Consider the following 22858-nt stretch of genomic DNA (forward strand, 5'->3'; position numbering starts at 1 on the left):
CCAACATGAGGCTCTTCTCCAGTGAGTCCTTCCTTCTCATTAGGTTGCCAAAGTATTTCAGTTTCATCTTCAGGATCTGGCCTTCTAAAGAGCTTTCTTCTTGAAATATGGACTTAAATAAAAGTAACCAACCACCACTGGTTCAAGTTGTTGTTAGTTGCAAAGTCGTGTCCCCATGGACAACGTTCCTCCAGGCCTTCCTGTCCTCTGCCATCCTCCGGAGTCAATTTGAGCTCACAGCAACTGCTTTGGTGACTCCATCCAGCCACCTCATTCTCTGTCGTCCCTTTCTTCTTTTGCCCTCAATCTTTCCCAGCAGGAGGCTCTTCTCCAGTGAGTCCTTCCTTCTCATTAGGTGGCCAAAGTATTTGAATTTCATCTTCAGGATCTGGCCTTCTAAAGAGCAGTCAAGTTGAGAGACTAATTACCAGCTTCAGAACATGGCAAGGTATCAAGTCATGGATTGAACTTAAGGCACAGGTAGTCCTCGACTTACAACGTCTTGGGACCGTTCGAAGTTACAACAGCACTGAAAAAAAGTAACATAAGACTGTGTTTTCACAGTTTTGACTGTTGCAGCAACCGCATGGGGGGGGCTTGATAGCTGGTATGTATTTATGATGGTTGAAGTGTCATTGGGGTCATGTGATCACCGCTGGCGACTTTCTGGCGAGCAAAGTCAATGGGGAAGCCAGGTTCACTTAATAACTTAACTTCAGTAATGCACTCAACAACTATGACAATAAAGGTTGTAAAATGGGGTAAAATTCACTTGACTGTCTTGCTTAGCAAGGGAAATTTTGAGCTCAATTGTGATCGTAACTGAAGGACTACTGTACTAACTTTTCAAACATCGATACCTCCAGATGTTAGACAACACCTTAAACTGTAAGTATGGGTGATAGCTGCTTTTTTTTTATTTTGATATGTGAGCAATGGAGCAAACCAAAGTCTCAAATAACTCAGTTTAGAGTCTGCTCCCTTTTTTTCTTTTGTGGGTCGTGTGTGTGTGTGTGTGCGTGCGCGCACGCGCGCGCATGCGCGCACACGCTAGTTTCTGTAAACATAGTCCAGCCCAGAGTTTAATATATTTGGACTTCAAGTCTCAGAATTTCTGCAAGAGAATTTCCTTACCTTAATATAGTAAGGAAAATGCATTCAAGTTCCTGAATTCATTTTCATTCCTCCTCCCTTCCCTTCCCTCCCTCCCTCCCTCCCTCCCTCCCTCCTCTCTCTCTCTCTCTCTCTCTCTCTCTCTCTCTCTCTCTCACACACACACACACACACACACAAACACACACTCTTATATTTTAATAAGTTATTGCTTGGCTGTGTTTATACAACTTGCTTAATTAGAGCTCAAAATTTAGTGGTTTCATTTCTGCGACATGCAAAGGTTCATATGTATTAACATTGGTTAGTTTACTTAGAGGCTTAGCATATTACATGCTCCATACTGGTTAGTTGATGGTTCAGTTTATTTGAGGAAACCCAGGAAATTGGTTAACTCAGCAAGCAGGGACAGGTAACTCGACCGCTTTATCAGAGTGGCTCCTATTTCAAAAATATTTTTAAAATCAATATTCTGGGAAAGGGATATCCGTTGGCCCAAACTATTATCTCCCAGTAGCCTCAAGCAATATGGCTATTAATCAAGGTTTGCTTGGAGCCGTAATTCAGAAAACATCTAAAGAGCCACAGCTCCATAATGTGTCTGTTTCTCTTCCTGAACCAAAACCATTAGGCTCCTGGCTTTGATATAATCATTACATTACTAAATATTGCCTGGAGTGCAACTTTGAGAAGAATGTGGGATTTCTGGCATGGCCCAAAATATCAACCTACTCTTTTGATTAAAAGGTAAAAAAAATAAGCATGCATGTTCTCAATCAGTTAATAGCTCAATGTCTTCAAACTACTGTATTTTTCGGAGTATAAAACACACCGGTATATAAGAAGCACCAAGATTTTGAAGAGGTAAGTAAGAAAAAAAAAATTTTTTTCCCCTTCCTCCAACCCCCAGAAACACTCTGCAGGCTTCAGCGGGGCTGGGGGAAGGGAAAAACGCCTCCATTTTTGTGAAAAACAGCCCATTTTTTGCAAAAACAGAGGTGCTTTCCCCTTCCCCCAGCCCTGCTGAAGCCTGCAGTGTGCTTCTGGGGGCTGGAGGAAAGGAAAAATGCACTCATTTTTGCAAAAAGGGACCTGATTTTTACCCATTTTTCACAAATGGGATGTGGGAACGGGGCTTTGGGAGGCCGAAAATGGCTGTATTCGGTATATAAGATGCACCAACATTTCCACGCTCTTTTTGGCGGGAAGGGACAGGTGCGTCTTACACTCCAAAAAATACAGTATGTTTCTTTAGAGTACCCAGAATAGTAGGTGCCCTATTAATGGTACCCTTCATTCGGTGAAGTTTCTTCAACTCTGTTACTTTGTGGGAATGATTTTCCTTGTCAACCTTCCTCTTAGATCAGCCTTCGCTAACAAGTAACGCCAGATGCCTTGGGACTATAGCGCCAGAATGTACAATTGTTAGGGGCAGGATCTCTTATTGATTCATTGATTGCTGTACAACCCACCAAATACGTTGTGGTTGTTCCTAGTATTTGTATCACTTAGCCGCAGGGTTTGGTTGTTTTGCCCTCCGCTCACTGCAGTCCTTTCAACGAAACCTATTAATGCACGATATACAACAAGGGCTTCCATTTTTCATCTGATTAGTTGCAGAACCTTCTGCTGATTAGCTGTGAGAGGGTGGGATGGTCGCAAGGGGGCATAGGGAGGACTAGAACCTGGATCTCCCCCCCACCCGTCCCCCAGTAGTCCATGCTGACTCTCGACACCCCAAATCTGAAAGTGCAATATTCTGCCTAAGCCCATCTAATCAGGGAAGCAGTTCCTCTGTAAATTATTGGTTGCCTAGAGAATTTCTGTCCAGGGCGGAAGGCAGTGTTGTTAGTGACAGCTTACTATCTGCAAAATTGTGACCTATGGGCAACCTTGTGTGCAACAACAAAATACTGTCCCTCCCCTACTAAATACTATGATACAAAATAATGTGATGCTAAACACATACATACACACACACACACACACACACAAATACATATACAGCAGTGGTAGGATTCAAATAATGTAACAACCGGTTCTCTGCCCTAATGACCAGCTGTGGGGCTCGGTGGTCATGTGACCATGTGGGTGTGGCCAACTCAACGTCACTCACACCGATGGGCGCTGCTTCACCTTAGTTGTGATAATGTAACAAGGGTTAACCGGAGAGGCAGTTTCTGTAAGCAGGGCAATAAGGATGAGGCTAGAAACAACACCAGAATGTTTCCTTCCTGCCTTCCTTACCGGATTAGCCCTGCAAAGTGGAAAAAACCAAAAGGGGATTTCTTCCAACCACCGGTTCTCCGAACTGCTTAGAAAGTTAACAGCCAGTTCTCCCGAGTAGGTGCAAACCGGCTGAATCCCACCACTGATATACAATGTATGTATGTATGTATGTATGTATGTATGTATGTATGTATGTATGTATGTATGTATGTATACATACAGGGGTGCGATTGAAACATTTTAGCAACTGGTTCTCTGCCCGGTGGGCATGGCCATAGTGGATGTGACCCAGTGGTGAAATTCATTTTTTTTTACTATCAGTTCTGTGGGTGGGGCTTGGTGGGTGTGGCAAGGGAAGGATACTGCAAAATCTCCATTCCCACTCTGGGCCCAACCAGAGGTGGTATTTGCTGGTTCTCCGAACTACTCAAAATTTCCACTACCGGTTTTCCAGAACCCATCAGAACCTGCTGAATACCACCTCTACTACGCACGCCAGAAACCAGAACGTGTGCCGGAAATTGGAAGAGCAGCTTCGCAGCGTGCACATGCGCATCAGGGAACTGTTCTTCCGATTTCTGATGCTCTCCCGCACACGGGCTCCCATTTCAGCACTGGGCGCCGAAAAGGTTCACCAGCATTGCTCTATCCCCAATCCCTGGTGACTGTCTTACCAAAGTGGGTTTTATCCCTCGGGTCTTTGATTTGCAAAATCAAAAGCTAGAAGCTAAACCAACAACGGGTGCGGAAGACCTTTAAAGAATCGAGTAGAGGAGTGAGAAACAATGGGTAGGACTAACATCAGAAGAAAAGCTTTTTCTCGCGGTAAGTTGATTTGTTCTTTCTACACAGCGTCAACAAACTCGGTTTCAGTTCTCATTATCGTGAGCCTCCTTTGAGAAGCTAACCGGTGCCAACTCTACTCATTCTTTTTCTTCCGCACACGAAGAGGCCGTGCTGGCTACTGACTGATCTCTTGATCCTTGGGAACGAAACCGAGGGAGAAAGTCTAACAAGTGCATCGTTTTGCAGTAAATTAGATCAGATTTCCGCATCTCCGCACTCAGTTTGTGAGCTTGACAGTTCAGTAAAATGTTCCCTTGTAAGGTTCGGCCTCTTAGGGAAAAGGGCAATAATTCATCATTAGGATTTCAGAGTCCAGGTGCAGATGAAAACTGATGGAGCCTCCAGCGAGGCAGAGAAAGTCAGCGGAAGAAGAAAATTTTATCTGAAGTCTAATTCCCTGCTTACAGCAGAGAATAATTAAGATAATATTGCTCCAAGAGTTCTTTAATGATTAAAAATCACATATGTAGGATCCATAAATTGGAGAGCAACAAATTGAGGAGAGGTATAGCATCAGGAGGCACGGTTCTTTCTTTGCCCCCCCCCTCCCTCCCTCCCTCCCTCTCTCTTTTCTTTTAAATGTGCATTATAGTCAAAAATTCACTGATGGCAGAGCACACAAACCAGCCTCGGAAAAACCACAGGAGACCAGCCCTGTTCCAAGGACTTTGTTTAGATGCAACAAATCATTTGTCTGTTATTAACCTAGAGCTTGTAATTATGCAGATTGCCATAGATTTTCCTGGGCCTGGAAGTGAGATTGAGGGTTGTTCACACTATGGGCAGGAAGCTTGGGGCTGGCCATGCATTACTGAACTTGCCACATTTATCATGTTGACTGATGGCAGGAGAATCAGGTCTCGGGTCCCAGTGGTTAATGTAGTGGGTAATTAACTGTCATTTGCCTAGTAATAGGCTGATGATCAATGGTTTGTGTGGAAACAAATTCTAATCAGGTAGCTGATAAATGCTCGGGGAAAGAAAGCAATTGAAATCGAGGACAGCAGAAAAAGAAAGAACTAAGTCCAGAATTTCAACATAGGACTCCAGAGTTATATGATAATAACAGCAGAACAAGAAGAAAAAGTAAAAGATTCAACCATAACTGGGGAGGGGGAAATCTTCTCAATAAATAGCTAGAATTACCTCTTGCTAAGGTTACATTCTGCGTTGGAGCATAGCCACGAAGGACCTCTTGCATGGCCTTTAAACAACGAGTTTTTGAACGGGAGATTTTAATAACTAAATGCCGCGAGGTGCAACATTATTGGACAATATGTCTGATGTTTTTTTTTTTTTTAAGTAAAGATAAACCACCGAGCTGGTGTTTAGGGTGTTTTTTTTTTACTTAAAAATGAAGATTTTTTCCCCGTTTGAGTGAATAAGGATGTGATTTTGAATGATGATTACTCCTTTTTCTGTGGAACACCCCACTGATTTTATTCTTCTTCTCCTTTTATTAAGGATTTGGGGCATTTGTAGGACTAGTTCAGGGACGCGGTGGCTCAGTGACTAAGACGCTGAGCTTGTCGATCGGAAAGATTGGCAGTTTGAATCCCTAGCACAGCGTAATGGAATGAGCTCCCGTTACTTGTCCCAGCTTCTGCCAACCTAGCAGTTCGAAAGCACGTAAAAATGCAAGTAGAAAAATAGGAACCCTCTGTGGTGGGAAGGTAACAGCGTTCCGTGCGCCTTCGGGGTTTAGTCATGCTCGCCACATGACCACGGAGACGTCTTCGGACAGCTCTGGCTCTTCGACTTTCAAACGGAGACCACAGGTTTTCCATCATAACTCTGGATTTTCTTTCTTTTTCTTTTTGTCTATAGTTCTTTCTTATTCCTGTTGTAACTAACAAAGCTATAGGGGATTAATTTAATCCAGTGGGACCCTAGTTAGTAAAAAAAAAAATTTTTAAAAAAATAGTGATCTCAGAGCTGCTTGTCACTGTATCCAGTGTGAGTCTCTCAGAGACATTAATAATCAAATCTTCTTTAAAAGGAACAAGATGTTCCTCAAGAGATCTCAATGCAGTTACCCTCAGTGATATCCTATTGGTATCTGATTTATTTGATGTGCAGAGTGTTAAAGGTAAAGGTTCCTCTTGCACATATGTGCTAGTCGTTCCCGACTCTAGGGGGCGGTGCGCATTTCTCTTTCAAAGCCGAAGAGCCAGCGCTGTCCGAAGACTACCGGAATGCTGTTACCTTCCCACCAAAGGTGGTTCCTATTTTTTCTACTTGCATTTTTTTAAGATGCTTTCGAACTGTTAGGTTGGCAGAAGCTGGGACAAGTAACAGGAGCTCGCTCCATTACGCGGCGCTAGGGATTCGAACCACCGAACTGCTGACCTTTCTGATCGATAAGCTCAGCGTCTTAGCCACTGAACCACCGCGTCTCTGGTGTGATTATTTAGCCTATTCCTAACACAGAGACTGTTAGGAATAGGCTAAATTTGCACTGGACAATTCCTGAGTTAGTAGATTCCGAGGAAGATCAATTTAACAAATTATGCAAATCAGTTGTGAGGGTAAACCATAATATGAGTTACAGTATTTTTTGGACATCGTGTGCTGTGGAAATGCAGAAAAAGATTTTTATTTATTTATTGTTGATCTCAATTTAAAATTAAATTCTTGTTTTAGACACAGCTGAACCATATTCCTTCTCTTCAAAATTGTTGGGGGGGACAGCGAAACATTTAATCCATATAAACCTGTCAGGCCAGAAGAATAGGAACTGTTCTGACCGAGGCCTCCCAAGAGCATGAAGCCAACTCCTTGTCCCGACAAAAAACCCTTTTTATTAATTTTCTGTGAATTCTGCTCATTCACATCCAGCAAAGTCTTTCAAGGGAGGATTTATAGTCACAGACCTTATCTGGCTTGGAAGAGCTGCCAGGCTGATATCTACAAAACTTGGCAAGGAGTCTCGGATAGTCACAAACTAATTAAGCGAACGAATTGTCTCCTGCAAACTCCACTCCCCTTTTGCTCCTGTTTTATTTCCTCTGGGAGGGGCCATTCATCGTCCATCTGTGGCCTTACTCCCAAGTTGACCCCTGTTCTTTAGCTGTTCCTTTTGTCTGGCAACTCTGTGCATGCACACAATGGGAACAGGCTCCAGCTGTTCGTCTGCCTCACTGATGTCTGACTCCGAAGGCAGCTGATAACTGGCATACGCCTCTGGCCCCCTCTCTGCCTCCAACACAGAGCCCTCATCAGAGCCTTCCCCAGACTCCAGGACTGGCCCATGTTCCTCCCCAACCTCCTCACTGTCCGAATCTGCTGCCAGCTCTGCTGGCCACTGGCGGACCACAACAGGAACACACTTAATTTGGTTGCAGAATTAATCCAGTTTCTGGGTTCACACTATCTGGATTGACAAATTTAATGGAATGAAATGGGTTCCTGAACCCATTCTAAGCCGCGAAAAATCTGACCCAGGATAAAACTAACTCAAAGGGGCATACTGTGTAAATGTAACAATTTGAGAAAGACCCGGTGAAACATCTTCGGCAAACACAGCCTGTTAATTACAGCTAGTCCTCAATTTACGATGGTTCATTTAGTGGCCATTCAGAGTTACAACAGCACTGGAAAAAGTGAGGTTTTTTTACGAAACTCACTTAACTGTTAAGCAATAGAAATGTTGGCTCATAGGTCAAGGACTGCTAGTAATTGTCTTAGGTTTTGGTTGTCTTCATTTTTATTTTTTTTTAAGTTTCTGCTCAGGCCTTTTTTTTTTTTAGTGTATTCATCCCTGATAGAGGCTCACAACACTATAAAAACCAAGGATCAACTATTTTTCAAGCTTTGGGCATTACTATGCTATCTCAGGAAAAGAAAAATAGCCAGATCATGGGATGTCATTGTAAATTTTCAATGATATCGCCTTCATAATCTCACTACAGATTTGCAAAATTATGGATTAATTTTATTCTTGTATTTAGGACACCCCATGACTCGTGGGAATTTTATTAGTTGTTGTTTTTTTTTAAACTATCTATTGTCTTTAATCATTGTTTATCGAAATCTTATTTTGCTGGCCTTTGGCTGTAATAAAGATTTTTATGGTGTTATTTGCGCCTGACCAAAGCTGTAAAATCACAACATCATAAAACTAAATGAAAATACATTGAATAAAGCCAAGTAGAATTAAAGGACATTTTAAAAGCCAACAAAGGCAGAATTGTAACAGAGCTCAAGCTTTTCACACAGGGGGGCCTATAGGAGGGCTAACAACACCAAAATAGGGGACCCTACTGGGCAATCAAAGCCCACCCACCCCTACCTCTTTTAACATGTCTCAAACACCCGTTAAAAAGTAGCAGGATTTATTCACTTAGTCACTTTCACTATAAATTGACACATACACATAGACAGCAGGGGTGGGTTACTACTAGCATTGGTACCAGTTCGCTTCGCGCACGCGTCTGTAAATATATTTACAGTTTAATGTAAATGGTTCTGCGCATGCGCGAAGAACATGAAAAACTACTAAAAGACATAACTGCAGCAGAAACCGGGGAACTGGTTCGGGGGCGTGGCCAGCCTGGCTCACTGCCGGTTTTGCGACCAAGGCCAAATTACCACTACTAGTTTGCCTGAACTGGTGCAAACCAACGGAAACCCACCTCTGATAGACACCCTGCAGATAACCATTTACATTACAAACGTTTAGACTAGTGAGATCTTTTTTTAAAAAATCATCATGAACCAGAAAAACAAAAGGGGCCATTTTACAATGTTGGTGCAACCACCGAGAAGGCCCCGTTTCATATTCTTATGAACCGAACTAGAAAAATCACTTGGTCATCCCCCAAACGGAGCATCTGGATTTCTGTGTGTTTAGTAGACATTTGATCTTAACATTAGATTAAAAATAAAAAGGAGAATTGTATCCACAGTTTCCAGTTCAGTCATTTCAATATTGAAGTGCTGATATATTACAAATCATTCAGTTTAGCCCAGATGTGTATACAAACTGGCGGTTAACAGTGGGAATTTAGGTCACTGAATCCATTTGGTTGCCCAATTAAAGTATTCAGATTAAGGAATCCACAATAATTAACCATCTTTTTAGTAAGCTGCAGCAAAGAATAATACCTACGATGGCACGGAGGTTAGGCATACAATACCTTCATTGAAGTCCTGTTTCATGTGTCTCAGGGCTGATAGTAACAGCAAATTTCCCTCAATCCAGGCTGATTTGTGTAATGCTGTCAGACTAAGGATTATGTGACACCACAATGCTCAAGTCAGGCTGGATAGCAATTGTGGAAGCGAAACAAAGGCATGCTAAAAGTTTATTGTACAGACTGGCATTTAAAGAAGAGAATATTTTATAGGTCCGGGGTTGAACTGGGAGGTCCTTGGTGCTGTCTGAACATTTTAACAGATTAACAAAGTTGGAAGGGACCTTGTAGGTCATCTAGTCCAACCCCCACCCAAACAGGAGACCTTGGAAAAAGTTCACAGAAGAGCAACCAAGATGATCAAAGACCTGGAGACTAAAACATACGAAAAACGGCTGCAGGATTTGGGTTTGGCTAGTCTTAAAAAAAGAAGAATTTGGGGGGGGGGGGCAGGATAGCAGTATTCCGATATTTGAGGAAGAGGGAGTCAATTTATTTTTCAAAGCACCTGAGGGCCAGACAAAAAGCAATGGGTGGAAACTAATCAAGGAGAGACGCAACCTAGAAGTAAAAAGAAACTTCCTAACAGTGAGGACAATTAACCAGAGGAACGACTTGCCACCAGAAGTTGTGGGTGCTCCATCATTGGAGGTTTTTAAGAAGAGATTGGGCAATTGTTTGTCTGTAATGGTATAAGGTTTCCTGCTTGAGCTGAGAATTGGACTAGAAGACCTCCAAGGTCCCTTCAAGCTCTATTCTATTCTACGGTTGTGCACAAGTCAGCAATGAGGAACAATTCAACCAGCTTTCCCATTATCTGAAGCAGATCCAAGTGCCCCCCCCCTACATGCAAACACATAACACACAGCTAGTCCTCGACTAGTTTTCTTGCAGGCATTTCACTGCCAAACTAGGTGACATCATCAGTGCAATGGAAGGGAGGGAGGAAAGGATCGAGCAGGACATAAAAACATCACTAAAACCACCCTTTCAAATGATGCTTTCCTTCATTCTGGACAACCATTCCTGCAATTCTCGAGACAATAGGGTTTGGCCACACATACCAGGAGTTACAGCCCAACATATCTAGTTGTGAGTCGCAGGTAGCAAAAATTGTGGGTTTTGTGTAGATATGTCAGTGGAGGGAGAGGGGTCTGTGGGTAGGTTCCAACACAAAATCGTGTCTGACTAAACCGCGTCTGACTAAACTGCGTCGCTGACGTCATCAAAAGGGCGACAACAGTGCGGAGACAGAAGCACGCTGTAAACCCTAAACCTAAAATTAACCCCTAAACCTAACCCCCCTAAACCTAACCCTTAACCTAACCCTAACCCTAAAGCTAACCCTAAAGCTAACCCTTACCTTAAGTTGAATCGACTTGCTTTCAAAGCGCTATTTAAAGTGCCCTTCTTTCTCCGCGCTGGCTGTTGTCGCCCTGTTGATGACGTCAGTGACGCAGTTTAATCGGGCGCGGTTTAGTCGAGCGCGGTTTTGACGGGTCACACTGTGGGTATATGCAGATATGCTGGGATGTTAGTCAAATTGTGCCTAGCGAGGAATTCTTACTGAATCACAACTCCTTCAATTTGGCCTGGGTGATGCAGGTTTACAAAACAGGTTTCGTATTCATTGTCTGTGTTGTCGGTCCCAAGATTCCCCGTGTAGCATCTTTGAATTCATTACCTTAAAACTGTTTTTAATTTGGGATTTCCCTGGAGAGCCATTATATTTTTCTGCTGTCAGCCTGATGTTGAAGAGCAAAAAAGCAAAGGGCCGGATGTGGCATTTTCATCTATTTTCTATCATACTTGCAAATGGCATCAGCAGGTTGTGCACAAAGAATAGCATTCCTTTTTCCAGAAAAAGAAAGTTTATTTAGATGTATTAAGTATAGTACTAAGTAGCTTCACATTGGCATTGATAGAAAACATGGACCATGACCCAAAATTTATAATGCAGCATTCCAAAATAACCATTCTTCCTGCATGTGTGGGAAACTACCGTATTTTTCAGACTATAAGATGCACCGGAGTATAAGACACACCAAGATTTTGAAGAGGTAAATTTTTAAAAAAAGTTTTTGCACTCTGCAGGCCTCCCAAACCCTCTGCATGCCTCTTTTTTTGTGGAAAATGGGACTTATAGAGAGTTTAAGAGGCCTGCAAAATGCTCCTGGGGGCGGGGGAGGGGGGAGAAAAGAAGCAAAAAACCAGCCCCTTTTAATGAAAATGTGCCCATTTTTTTGCAAAAAGCAGGGCATGCATAGGCTTTGGGGGGGCTTGTAAACTGCTCCTGGGGGCTGGGAGGGCAAAAATGGGCAAAACCGCCCTGTTTTTCACTCATTTTCGCCCTCCCCAGCCCCCTGGAAGCCTCCTAAATGCTATGCACATCCATTTTTCTGAAGGGTGCAGGGTTTCAGTGTATAAGACGCACCCAGCTTTTCCCTTTGGTGGGTGGGAAAAGATGCATCTTATACTCTGAAAAATATGGTAGTTTATTTCTTGTAATATCAGTGTTGGTGGATAAACAGTTTTGAACAATGCATTCAAGTGTCTGGTGACTTAATTTGGTGTCACACATCTATTTTGCAAAGGGTTAACCGGTTCCTAATCACCTAATGATCTTAGCACTGCTTCATAATGTCTTGGTAATACCACACTTGGACTATTGCATCAGGCTTGGTCACTGCAATATATAAAATATATATTTAAAAAGTTGTTGATGTTCTAGAAATAGTACAGAGAAGAACATCAAAGATAATTAAGGGCCTGGAAACTAAAACATATACAAAATAGTTTCAGGAATTGGGTATGTCTAGCCGAGTAAAAAGAAGGAGTAGGGGTGACATGATAGCAGGCTTCCAATATTGGAGGGGCAAAGAAGAAGGGGGTCAACCTATGAGCCATGGTGGCGCAGTGGTTAGAATGTAGTACTGCAGGCTACTTCTGCCAGCTGCCAGCATTTTGGCAGTTTGAATCTCACTGGTTCATGGTTGACTCAGCCTTCCATCCTTTTGTGGTCGGTAAAATGAGGACTCTGCTTGTTGGGGGCAATAGGCTGACTCTGTAAACAACTTAGAGAAGGGCGTAAGGCACTGTGAAGCGGTATATAAGTTTAACTGCTATTGCTATTCTCCAAAGCGCCTGAAAGCAGGACAAGAAGCAATGGATGGAAACTGATCAAGGAGAGAAGCAATCTAGAATTAAGAAGAATTTTCCTGGCAGCGAGAACAATTAACCTGTAGAACGACTTGACTTCAGAAGTTGTAGTTGCTCCATCACAGGAGGCTTTGAAGAAGACATTGGACAAAGTCATTTGTCTGAAATAGCATAGGGTTCCATCTGAACAGAGGGTTGGACTAGAAGACCTCCAAGGTCCTTCCAACTCTGTTATTCTGTTCTGTCCCTTTATTGTCCAACATATCCCCAGACTGTACAACACTAGCGACAAAGCAACAGTATCTCCATCAATCTGCTTTCTCATCATTCTCTTAAATCTTGATTTGTTTTTCCTCCTTCTCCCTGCTTCAGAAATAGATGACTATTGAAGGAATAGTCAATGTGCTGCCAATTACCTCCCACAGACCCATTAGATCACACAGGGTTGGCCTCCTCCGGGTTCCGTCTACTAGCCAAAGCCATCTGGCTACTACCCGGGGGAGGGCCTTCTCTGTGGCAGCGCCGGCCCTTTGGAACGAACTCCCCCGCAGAGATTCGGACCCTCACCTCCCTCCAGGCCTTCCGAAAAGCCATTAAAACCTGGCTGTGTCAGCAGGGCTGGGGTTGATGAGTTCCCTTCCCCTCTCGATTGTGTGTCTGTTGGCTATTTTAAATGCTTGTATTTGTAGTTCTTGTGTTTCCCTTCCCCTTTTGGGTTTGTGAGCCGCCCTGAGTCCCGCTGGGAATAGGGCAGCATATAAATAAAATGAAACCTGGAATGTGCATTTTTCTTACTTTAGTTCCATCGGATGGCTTGTCTGCCTGTTTGACCTAATACCTCCCCTGTAGGCTAACAACCAGGCTACGCAATGGTTGATAGTAACACATAACACTGAATACTTCTGTGATGATAATTGCACTGCCCAGTGTGAGATTGCTAGCGAAGCAAACTTAATAGCTGCATGGGTGGTGTATAATTTTTATTTATTAGTATTTATTAAATTACTACCTCACCTGTCTTTGCAACAGAGTCATGAAACCATATACATGCATGAATAAAAAAAATCATAGCTTAAAAACGGGTTAAGCCTTACAGGTAAAAGATAAATCAGGTTGAGTAGGCTACTAGCTGGGAAATCTGCTATTGTAGATTAACAGAGGGGTCACGAACTTTTCCGACCTCAGGGACCACTAAATTCATAATTTTAAATCCTGCAGACCACTAATATGATCTGCCTAATGACCGGCTGGGTGGGCGTGGCTATGAGATCATGTGACGGGGTGGGCATGGGCAACTTGATGGCACTCATGGTGAGGGGCACTTCACCAGCCTCTATTTGTCACTCCTCGCCTTCCCACCCAGGCTCCTTAGAGCAGTGTTTCTCAACCTTGTCAACTTGAAGATATCTGGACTTCAACTCCCAGAATCCCCCAGCCAGCATTCGCTGGCTGGGGAATTCTGGGAGTTGAAGTCCAGACATCTTCAAGTTGACAAGGTTGAGAAACACTGCCTCAGAGCCCCAACAGGAAGCAGTTGTTGGAGCTAAGCAGCCACCACGAGAAAGAGTTGGCAAAACAGCTCAGTTCAAATTGGATCTGACCTAGAAGGAGGCTCAGTAGAAGAACCTCACAGAGGACTACGAGCATAGGCTTTCCAAGCAGAGGGAAGACCTGCGGGAGTGCAAGGCCAGCTACTGGTGCCTGGGGGCTCAGTGGGCTCAGATGGTCAGCCAGTTCCAGGCCATGATGCAGTCCCACTGGAACAAGGCCCTCCGGCTCTTCACCACCAGCGTCACTTCCCTCCAGCCTTCACCCAAAGCCCTGCACCAGAAGGCTGAAGCAGACCCCAAGTCAGAATTTCTGCCCCCTTCGAACCACACAAAAAGACCCCGAAAGGGGAGACTCTCTGCAGCAACACAAGCGTTCATTGCACGTATCCAGCCCAAGAGCCATAGTTTGAGGACCTCTGATTTAGTGCAATATAAAAAATGCAAATGATTGTTCTGCGAACCACCAAAACTTTCTCGCAGACCACCAGTGGTCCATGGACCACCAGTTGGTGACCACTGGAATAACAGATGTCCTACACTGGCTATCTCAAGTTTCCAGCTTCAGTTCAAAGGATGGGTTACTACCTGTAAAGCCATCCAGCACAGCTCAAGGAAAACCTTGCCAAGCATGAGTTTGCTTATCCAATCTAGCCCAGTCATCTGGAGGTGGGCGGGGCTGTTGATCTCTCCTCTATGCAAAGTACATGGAACCGGATTAGCTTCCAAGACATCCTTTTAATAGCCAACATGCTTTGTCCGTGGAAGTAACATTAGCTCTAGAAATCCTTCCATAAAAATAGGCCAGTTTGGTCTGGTGGTTAAGGTACCAGGCTAGAAAGTGGGAGAAGGTGAGTTCTAGTCCTACCTTAGCCGGGAAAGCTAGCTGCATGACGTTGGACCAATTCCCAAGAGTTGGTGAGTCCTAGTCCTGCCTTAGTCAGTTGAAGGCCAACTGGGTGACTTTGGGCCAATCGCTAGGAGACAATGAGTTCTAGCCTCACCTTAAGGATGAAAGTCAGCTTGGTGTCCTTGGGCCAGTCACTCTGTCCCAGCCCAATTCACCTCACAGGGTTGTTGAGAGGAAAATAGGAGCAGGAAGGTGTGTTGGAGATGTTTGTTGTCTTGAGTTATTTGCAAAAAATAATAATAGCAGGAAAATAAATAAATAAAGCATGCAAGCCCTAAAATCTTTTTTTTTCAAGCAGGCTTTTGGCCCATACAGTGTTTGTGGATAGCTATTATTTTAATGAGCTTTATTATAATATCTTTTCTGTCTGCTGTATTATCTTGTTGATGCATGAACCAGAGTCTTATGGTTAAGGGTGGTCCATTTGGAATCCTTAGGTGATAAAAAATAAAAGTCTGTTTAAGTTGTCTTTTATTAATTATCTGTTCATGTACGGTATTAAATTTATACGTCCACCCAACTCACAAGCAAGACCATACAGCATAACACTGGACCCGGATTGTTGTGGGCAATATGCTGAGTCTGTAAACCGCTTAGAGAGGGCTGAAAGCCCTATGAAGCGGTATATAAGTCTAACTGCTATTGCTATTGCTATTGCTATAACACTCACCAAACAGGATAACACCCACAAAACATCACCATCACCCCATGATGCCATGGTGGCAACAGATAACAGTCACACTAACCATGTGATTGCCTCCATATCAGCCTGGGGTCGCCTGCCCCACTGACAGAATCATATCGTTGGGATTTCCTGGAGAAGTAACATCTAAGGGAGATGGGCGGTTCAAACAATGAAAAGTAAATAAAAACAAATAACTAGCAAGGTGGGATCAAATCTCCTCCTTTGAATGACTTGGAACAAAGAGTAGCATGGCACGGTTTAGAGTTAAAGCATTTCAATAGAGTTTTAAAATTGCTCCCACAGTATAATATACCGGCATTTCTAATGTGGCTATATATAGTTGACTGCCTCATTTACTTTAATAGGCTCCTTCTATAACATAATCATAGCTATAAGCATTGCTTAGGGTTGGAAGGTGCGTGAACCACTAATGCTTTCTGACACTTTAAATGATTTCTTCATGAAACGTTCTTTAATAATGGTAAAGCTTTTAGCACTAGGTGTCAAAAATGACTGGGAGACTAGCTTCTCCCCACCAGGCCCAAAGTATTATTTCTTCTTATGCTCAAGTGCATGCATATTATAAATAAACAGCACCAAGGCCATGGTTTTTGCAACATAGTCCCATGGCTGCCTTCAAATCTTCAGCCTTTTTCGTGCTGCACTTTCAAATCGACGGCTGCTTGTGTACTGCTCACTAATGTGATATTTTTTTTTTACTTTCTTTTTTCCCCCCTCCCATCTTGAAGTGGTAAGACTTTAATGCACTTCAGATTAGCAACGGTCGTTCTAGAGACAAGTGGTAAACGTTATGTTGCGATGATAGAGGACTTATTTGCAAACGATTAACAAGGGGAACGGCTTGCCTTCGGAGGTTGGGGGTTCTCCATCGCTGGAGATTTTTAAGAAAAGACTGGACAGCCACTTGTCTGAAATGGTGCAGGGTCTCCTGTTTGAACAGGGGGTTGGACTAGAAGACCTCCGAGGTCCCTTCTACCGTGTTTCCCCAAAAATAAGACAGGGTCTTATTTTCTTTTGACCCCTGAAATAAGCACTTAGCCTTATTTTCAGTGAGGTCTTATAATTTTCGCGGTGCAGGAGGCAGCAAGCATGATCACCTCATGGCTGCTGCTGTATTGCAATATTTTCAGGGAGGGCTTATTTTCAGGGGAGGGCTTATTTTAGCACATGCACTCAAAAGTCCGATTGGGCTTCTTATCTGGGGAGGTCTTATTTTCGGGGAAACAGGGTAGCTCTGTTCTGATTGATTCTTGGGCGCCTTGTTTATTTGCTCAGCCAATCTTTGTTTCTTTCTCTGTCCCCACCCACCATCGGCAGGTTATTTGGTGTGACTGGAAACTGTGCAGCCTGTAGCAAGCTTATCCCCGCGTTTGAGATGGTGATGAGAGCCAAGGACAACGTCTACCACTTGGACTGTTTTGCGTGTCAACTGTGTAATCAGAGGTAAGAGACTTCGTCAGGAAAATCACGCAGCCGGTGTCCAAATAAAGCCGGAGACGCCGAGACAAACGTGTAGTTTTATATAAATAAATATATTTTCCATCAATATATACAACAAAGTAGTTGTATATATAGTATATTGCCTATTGTCAGGCAAACTGGAGCATCATGAGGTAAATCACAGGCCACACGAGAAAAAAGGCGGGAGGAAAGGGGAACTCCCCCTCTACACCCACAGCAACCAATCACAGCGCAGATTGCCTCAAGCAGGAGCCCACACGCCAATCAAACAATCAATCACAACTGTGCGTTCTGACTCACTGCACAACCCCACTGCTCTAGCTAGTAAATTTAAACACCTGAACATACTTTTCAGTGCATTTCCATGGGATGATGCCAACTGGCTCTGCTTAGACAAGAACAGCCATAGGCATGTGCCAATGGGCTCTGGGCTGAATTTACTTTGATTAACAAAGTAAGATAAGGAATGGCTTCATTTCTTCCATCCCATCCCATCGGATGATATTCAGATGTACCACGAACCAGAGTATCTCATCGTGGGTATTAATCTCAGACTCATCTGCTCTACTTACCGATTTAATCGTGACTTTGATTAGGCTGTGCCTTGCAATCCACAACCTGTCCCGGGTATCAGAGAAAATGAACAGAGGCATCTAACACCCACTGAGTAGAGAAAGGATGAAGGCGCTGGCACCTCCAACACCAGCCGCTCCTATTAGTTGATGGGTTTCAGGCACAGCACACAGGACGGGAAGCATAGTGAGGACTTAGTGCATGGGTCAGCAACCCGCTGCTCTGGAGCAGCATGTGGCTCTTTCATCCCTCTGCTGCGGCTCTCTGTCTCCGGTCGGCTCCATAATTGATAGGGCTTTCAGTTAGGACAGGTGGAGGAAAAAGGAAGCGGCTCTAGGAGGACACTCTATGGAGGGGAAACCGGACTTCCAGTTAGGATCTTTGTAGCTCTTTGAATGTTTAAGGTTGTCAATCCCTGACTTGGTGCATCTAGCATTATCTCTTTCTATCCATAGCCTTCCTCTGCCCGCCTGGGAATTTTGAGGGCGCCAGATTGCAGAAAGATGATCTTAGAGTTAAAGATGATGGCTAAAAACCCTAATCTCCAAGCAGGAATTTAATATGGTGCCTGCTCTTTCTTTTAGAGATCTCTTTCCTTTCTCCTGGTGAATCTTGGAGAAACCTTACAAATTTAGATTAGGTTCATATTTTGGAATCTAGAGTTAAAACTGATTCAGCCCTCCAACCTTCTGAGGTCGGTAAAAATGGAACCAGGTTGTTGGGGACGATATGCTGACATTGTAAACTTAGAGGGTGCTGTAAACTTAGAGAGTGCTGCAAAGCACTATGAAGCGGTATATAAATCTAAGTGCTACTGCTATTGCTAAGAGTGGAACAAGACTTCAAACTTTATTATCCACCATTTTTAGTATTTTAGTCTCTTTTTAGCTCAGTGTGAGCCTGTGCTAAAACGTACAATGGATGCATGAGTAAACCATAAGAGGAAGAATTGAGATTTCTTGAAAACCATTCCAGTGTCCTCTAACAAAATAAGTTCTTGCTAGTTCTTTATAATAGGGTGCATAAAGGTAAAGGTTCCCCTCGCACGTATGTGCTAGTCATTCCCGGGTCTAGGGGGCAGTGCTCATCTCCATTTAAAAACCAAGACGTCTCCGGCATGTGGCCGGCATAACTAAATGCACAAGGCACATGAAACGCTGTTACCTTGCCACCAAAGGTGATCCCTATTTTTCTACTTGCACTTTTACATGCTTTTGAACTGCTAGGTTGGCAGAAGCTGGATCAAGTAATGGGGGCTCCCTCCATTACGCGGCGCTAGGGACTCGAACCGCTGAACTGCCAACCTTTCTGATCAACAAGCTCAGTGTCTTAACCACTGAGCCACCTCATCCCTATATAGGGTGCATAGATATCAGTTAAACTTCATTCCTGGCAAACCTCTTCCATTTTTCTATTTATGTTGAAGTTGTACTTAACCACATTTGCCTAGGACAGCATTCTCTCGGTGCCAGATATATTGGATTTTTTTTTAACTCTCATAAAGTCTCAGTCGGATCCAAAACATCTGGAGGACACCAGGTTCAGGAAATTTCATCTAAAAAATGGCATGTAATTCATGGGTAAAAATGAGCTGCTGGCTTATGGTGGAAAACCTAGGGAAATGCTGAAAAAGACAAGGCTTAATTCTACATATATGGAAAGCATAATCTTACATGGTGACACTCCAATGGAGGCAATAGAAAATTAAGCTCTAATTTATAGCAGGAGATTATTACTCTTCGTGAAACTTGGAGAGGGATTAGTCTATGGCTCTTTAGAAAATCAGCATGTAATGTTCAGATAATAATATTAGTGGAGCTATGCTTTAAATCATGGAGAAAATCTTTGTGGTCGCTAAGAGTCAGCAATGAGTTGATGGCACATAATCAGTCAATCATGTATGTGGTTTAAGCGATAAACCAGTGGTGAAATTCTTTTTTTTTTACCAGTTCTGTGGGCCTGGCTTGGTGGGTATCCCCATGCCCTCCCCACTCCAGGGGAAGGATACTGCAAAATCCCCATTCCCTCCCAACTCCAGGGGAAGGATACTGCAAAATCCCCATTTGCTCTCCACTCCAGGGGAAGGATACTGCAAAATCCCCATTCCCACCCAACCCCAAGGGAAGGATACTGTAAAATCACTATTTCCTTTCCACTCCAGGGGAAGGATACTGCAAAATCCCCATTCCCACCCGACCCCAAGGGAAGGATACTGCAAAATCCCCATTCCCTCCCCACTCCTGGGAGAAGGATATTGCAAAATTTCCATTCCCTCCCCACTCCTGGGGGAAGGATATTTCCATTCCCACCCCACTCTGGGGCCCGCCAGAGACGGTATTTGCCAGTTTTCCGAACTACTCAAAATTTCCACTACTGGTTCTCCAGAACCTGCTGAATTTCACCTCTGCCATAAACCATTAAAAAAACTATTTGTTTTGCCTTTATCAAGTATAAGAGTTAGGAATTCTTCTCCAGAACATAAGGTAAGTAACATCTGCACAACCATGACTGATCTTTAGGAGCTAAGCAGAGGTAGACCTTCCTACTTCCAGGAAGGGAAGCTGGCAGGAAAACTCAGGACTCTGGATTGGGAGGTAAAAAGTTATTCTGAAATATAATAATAGCAAATAATTTCCATATTATTTCTGAGAAAATTAGATGGATGTGACCAGGAAATCACCAGAATCAAATTCAACTCAAAGGAGATATTCCTTTAAAAAAAAAAATTGTGGAAGTAGAGACTAGAGGTTCTTTGGGACTGAAGGTGTCAGGCATAATCATATTTATATCTTAATTTCCCTAACCGTATTCCTAGAGAAAATTGCCTTCCATAGGAAGAAATAGTCCCAGTGGTCCAATGTTGAGCTCTCTCTCTCTCCCCTCCCCAAACTGCTTTGAGATTTGATTTTAATGATGAAAAGTAGATTTTAAATTGATACAAAATAATGAGTAAGCCTCTAAGCCTCACCAGAGATTCTTGTTCTCTCTCTCTCTCACACACACATACACACACACACACACACATACATACGTGTACAGCTTAAATTAAAGGAGGTAGTAGTGGTGGTGGTGGTGGAGGAGGAGGAGGAGGAGGAGGAAGAAGAAGAGGAAGAGGAAGAAGAAAAGAAGAACAGGGAGGAGAAGGAGAAGAAGAAGAAGAAGAAGAAGAAGAAGAAGAAGAAGAAGAAGAAGAAGAAGAAGAAGAAGAAGAAGAAGAAGAAGAAGAAGAAGAATACTGGATTGAATTCAATCTCTGCAATTAAAATTCTGCCAAAGTGAACCCCTTTCATCTTGCTGCAAAGTCTACGAGCCACCACGTTTCCATACCCCGAAAAGAAAATTTGCTTTCTCCTCAGACTACTTTACAGTAGAAATCTGATTCGCATAAGGTTTTTAAAGAGGTGTGGCAGGTTGGAACCACTTTGGATCCCATTTTCTTGTTAATGGCACCTAGTGCCAAAAAGGGTGTGTGCGCTGGTCGGGGCAGCGTTCCGGAAAAGCCAAACTTTCGGGTTCTAGCATGCATGCGTGCCTGATGATCAGGTGGCCAGCGCACATGTACAGACCAATTTTTGGCATTGCCACGCGTGGGAAGGGATCACACTCCGGAAAAGCCGAACTTCCGGGTTCTAGCGCGCATGCCCACCCGACGTTCAGCTGGCCAGTGCGCATGCGCGGGTGGTTTTTTGCACTTCCACACGCACGAAAGACAGCTGAACATCGGGCATGCATGCACGCCAAAAACTCGAAAGACAAATAGGCAAGGCCATGCATGCCAGGCGACATGGCTTTGTGTGGCACTTTGGGCACATGTGCCATAAGTTCCCCATCATGGGAGGTGTAGGGTGCTTTTTTAAAAAAAAATTTTTTTATTTTTGTTCTCTATATACAATTATAGGTACAGTATACATTCATATAGTTATTCTTTTTTTACATTCATGGTTCTTATACATTTGTCATTACAGATTTATAATATACCATTTGGGTTGCTTTACCATCCCTCGCCTGTTTTGACACCACCTTCTTCTCCCTTTCTTTTCTCCCTCCCTCCCTTCTCTACTTACTTACTTTCTCCTTTACCTTCCTTCTTCCCTTACCTCTCCCCTCCTCCTCTCTTCATCTTCCCCTTCCTACCCTCTCTTTCTCTCCTTCTCCCTTCCATCTTCCTCTCCTCCTCACTATCTTCCCTTCTCTTCCTCTCCTCTCCTTTCTTCCTTTCCCTCTCTCCCTTCTCTACTTTCTTCTTTCCTCCTCTCCTTTCCCTTCCCTCTCCCCTACTTCTCTCTACCTCTTCCCCTTCTTACCCTCTCTCCTTCTCTCTTTCTCTCCTCCCTTCCATCTTCCTCTCCTCTTTATCTTCCTTCTCTTCCTCTCATCTCCTCTCCTCTCTTCCTTTCTCTCCCTCCCTCCCTTCTCTACTTTCTTCTTTCCTCTTCTCCTTTCCCTTCCCTCTTTCCTTCCCTCTCCCCTACTTCTCTCTGCCCCTTCCCCTTCCTCTTCCTACCCTTGGAGTAGGGTGCTTGATGAAGTAGCTACAGGAAGTTCTTGCCTTCAACAGTTCATTTAGTGACATTCAAGGTTACAACAGCACTGAAAAAGTGGCTTATGACAGTTCCATGATTTACATTCAGATGCTTGAGAACTGACTCACATTTATGACGGTTGCAGTATCTCAGAATCATGCGGTCCGCTTTTGCGACCTTCCCACAAGGAAACTCAATGGGGAAAACAGATTCACTTAACCTTGTTACTAACTTAACAACTGCAGTGATTCACTTAAGAAATGGGGCAGGAAACATCGTGAAATAGGGCAAAACTCACTTAATAAATGTTTCACTTGGCCACAGAAATTTGGGGCTCAATTATGGTCAGAAGTTGAGGACTACTTTGTATTTACCCTTTACTTTGCAAGGCAAATTCCTAACCTGCCTATGTATCGCCTCCGTTGGGTTTTGCCATTTTTCAAATGCTGCAATGCCAAACATTTAAATTCTGTTTCAAGAGTGAGGGCTTCTATGTATATCTGGTGCACACATCCATGTTGGCACACAGCGTTACTTGGGAAAAAGAGCTGATTTATGAGCCTGCAAAAAGGGACAGTAACTAGAAGCAATTAGCATGGGACAGTAAGAGTGGTGGGTTACGACCGGTACGGGCATGCCGGTGCCTGCCAGTAGGA

The 22858-nt window shown here is 43.6% G+C and overlaps 1 protein-coding gene across 3 annotated transcripts in view; it reads left to right on the forward strand.

Moving 5' to 3' along the window:
* The window catches only part of LMO3 (LIM domain only 3), a 125390-nt gene that overhangs the window by 86311 nt on the left and 16221 nt on the right, over nucleotides 1–22858 (forward strand). For all 3 annotated transcript variants that reach the window (XM_087722833.1, XM_087722832.1, XM_087722831.1), the window contains exon 3: nucleotides 16963–17088. In XM_087722833.1, coding sequence (XP_087578959.1) covers nucleotides 16963–17088 — 126 coding nt within the window. The remainder of the gene's footprint in view (nucleotides 1–16962; nucleotides 17089–22858) is intronic.

This window comes from Thamnophis sirtalis, unplaced genomic scaffold (assembly GCF_051295495.1).
Source record: "Thamnophis sirtalis isolate CommonGarterSnake01/CBP01778 unplaced genomic scaffold, rThaSir2_p1.2 scaffold_9, whole genome shotgun sequence".
Lineage (NCBI taxonomy): Eukaryota > Metazoa > Chordata > Lepidosauria > Squamata > Natricidae > Thamnophis > Thamnophis sirtalis.